Raw genomic sequence first — 1,518 nt, forward strand, 5'->3', positions numbered from 1 at the left:
GAGGACTAAGAGATCTTTCTCTTAGACGTTGGTTGTAATAATCTTTCAAGATTAGTGGATTAAGTCCTTGTTGAAGGCGAAATCACCTTGGCCGAGTGGACTGGAGTAACTTTGTGTTATAAGCGAACCAGTATAAAATCCCGTGTGATTTTATTTTGAAAAAGTGCTTATTTTCCAAAACAATTCAAAGCCCCCTTTCTTGTTTTTCTCACCTTCAAGGTGCTCTACCTAGTGCAACTGTGACAAATCCTTGAGAGCATAATAATGTGAGCGCTGTGACAACATGAAGTGGTAAATCTGATGAAGTAGTCGAGGAGATGGATAAAGAGGAAGATCAATTGATCGAAGTGGATCTTGAGATCAAAGAAAATGAAGTTGTGAGGGAAGAAGTGGTGGCACCAAAACCAGTAGTGAAAGAAACAGGCACTGAGCCTAAGTCGGTTGTTAAGCTTCCTTTTCCCACCAGAAACAAGAAAAAGGGGCAACATGAGAAAAACTTTGAAAAGTTCCTAGAGTTGTTCAAGAAGTTAGAGATTAACATTCCGCTGTTGGAGGCACTTGAACAAATGCATACTTATGCCAAGTTCATGAAGGACATCATTTCTAAGAGGCGTGCCATCGAGACCAACCCGATTATTCTAACCGAAACTTGTAGTGCTATTTTGCAGGGTATGAAGATTCCAATGAAGAAGAAAGATTAAGGAGCGGTCACTATTCCTTATACCATTGGAGATAGGTCATTCAACAAAGCTCTTATTGATCTAGGAGCTAATGTGAGTCTCATGCCGTTATTCATTTACAAGAAGCTTGGTATAGGGGTTGTGCAAGATACTCGGATGACACTCCAATTCGTTGATCATTCGGTCAAGAAACCATATGGTATTGTTAAAGATGTTCTGGTGAAAATTGACAAGTTTGTATTCCCAGTGGATTTCGTAATTCTAGAAATGCCTGAAGATGAAGAGATCCCTCTCATTCTTGGGAGACCCTTTTTAGAGACAGGAAGGTGCTTGATCAACATAGAAGAAGAGACTATGACGTTGAAGGTTTATGATGAGGAATTAAAGATTGATGTTCGAAACACCATGAAGTACAAGGATGATGTTTGTACCAGTCATACTATAGAGGTTCTGGATCAGGTGATGTCGTATGATAGTCCTTTGAATGCACCATAGTTACCTTTGGAAAGAGTGTTGAGTTTGTCCATTTTCGACAGTGATAAAGAAGTGGACAACGGGGAATCCGAAGTGCTAGCCTTGATGGATGCACGACCCCTATGGAAAGGATCTCGACCACACCGGTGGGAATATTTACGACTACCTCAAACTAGTGAGGAGGATAAAGAGCCCAAGAAGGGAACGGAGTTGAAACAATTTCCTGAGAATCTCAAATATGTCTTTCTCGATTCTGAAGGAAAATGTCCTGCTATCATAAATTCGAGCCTAAAGAATATCCAAGAAGAGAAGCTCATCCAAGTCCTAAAAAAATACAAAAATGCTATTGGATGGGCAATTGAGG

General features: G+C 40.3%; 1 protein-coding gene across 1 annotated transcript; it reads left to right on the forward strand.

Moving 5' to 3' along the window:
- Positions 1 to 317: 317 nt before the first annotated feature.
- LOC127136537 (uncharacterized) lies at positions 318 to 1,175 on the forward strand. Its single transcript, XM_051063083.1, has 2 exons — positions 318 to 583; positions 737 to 1,175. Exons 1-2 carry the CDS (start codon positions 318 to 320, stop codon positions 1,173 to 1,175), a joined length of 705 nt encoding a protein of 234 aa, XP_050919040.1.
- The last annotated feature ends 343 nt before the right edge of the window (positions 1,176 to 1,518 follow it).

Source organism: Lathyrus oleraceus, chromosome 4, assembly GCF_024323335.1.
Source record: "Lathyrus oleraceus cultivar Zhongwan6 chromosome 4, CAAS_Psat_ZW6_1.0, whole genome shotgun sequence".
Classification (NCBI taxonomy): domain Eukaryota; kingdom Viridiplantae; phylum Streptophyta; class Magnoliopsida; order Fabales; family Fabaceae; genus Lathyrus; species Lathyrus oleraceus.

Bases quoted from the DNA above. Each gene is read 5' to 3' on its own strand.
- LOC127136537 (XM_051063083.1), top strand. From the start codon at position 318: ATGGATAAAGAGGAAGATCAATTGATCGAAGTGGATCTTGAGATCAAA. The intron at 584-736 runs GTTCATGAAGGA...CATTGGAGATAG, and splicing joins CAAATGCATACTTATGCCAA to GTCATTCAACAAAGCTCTTA.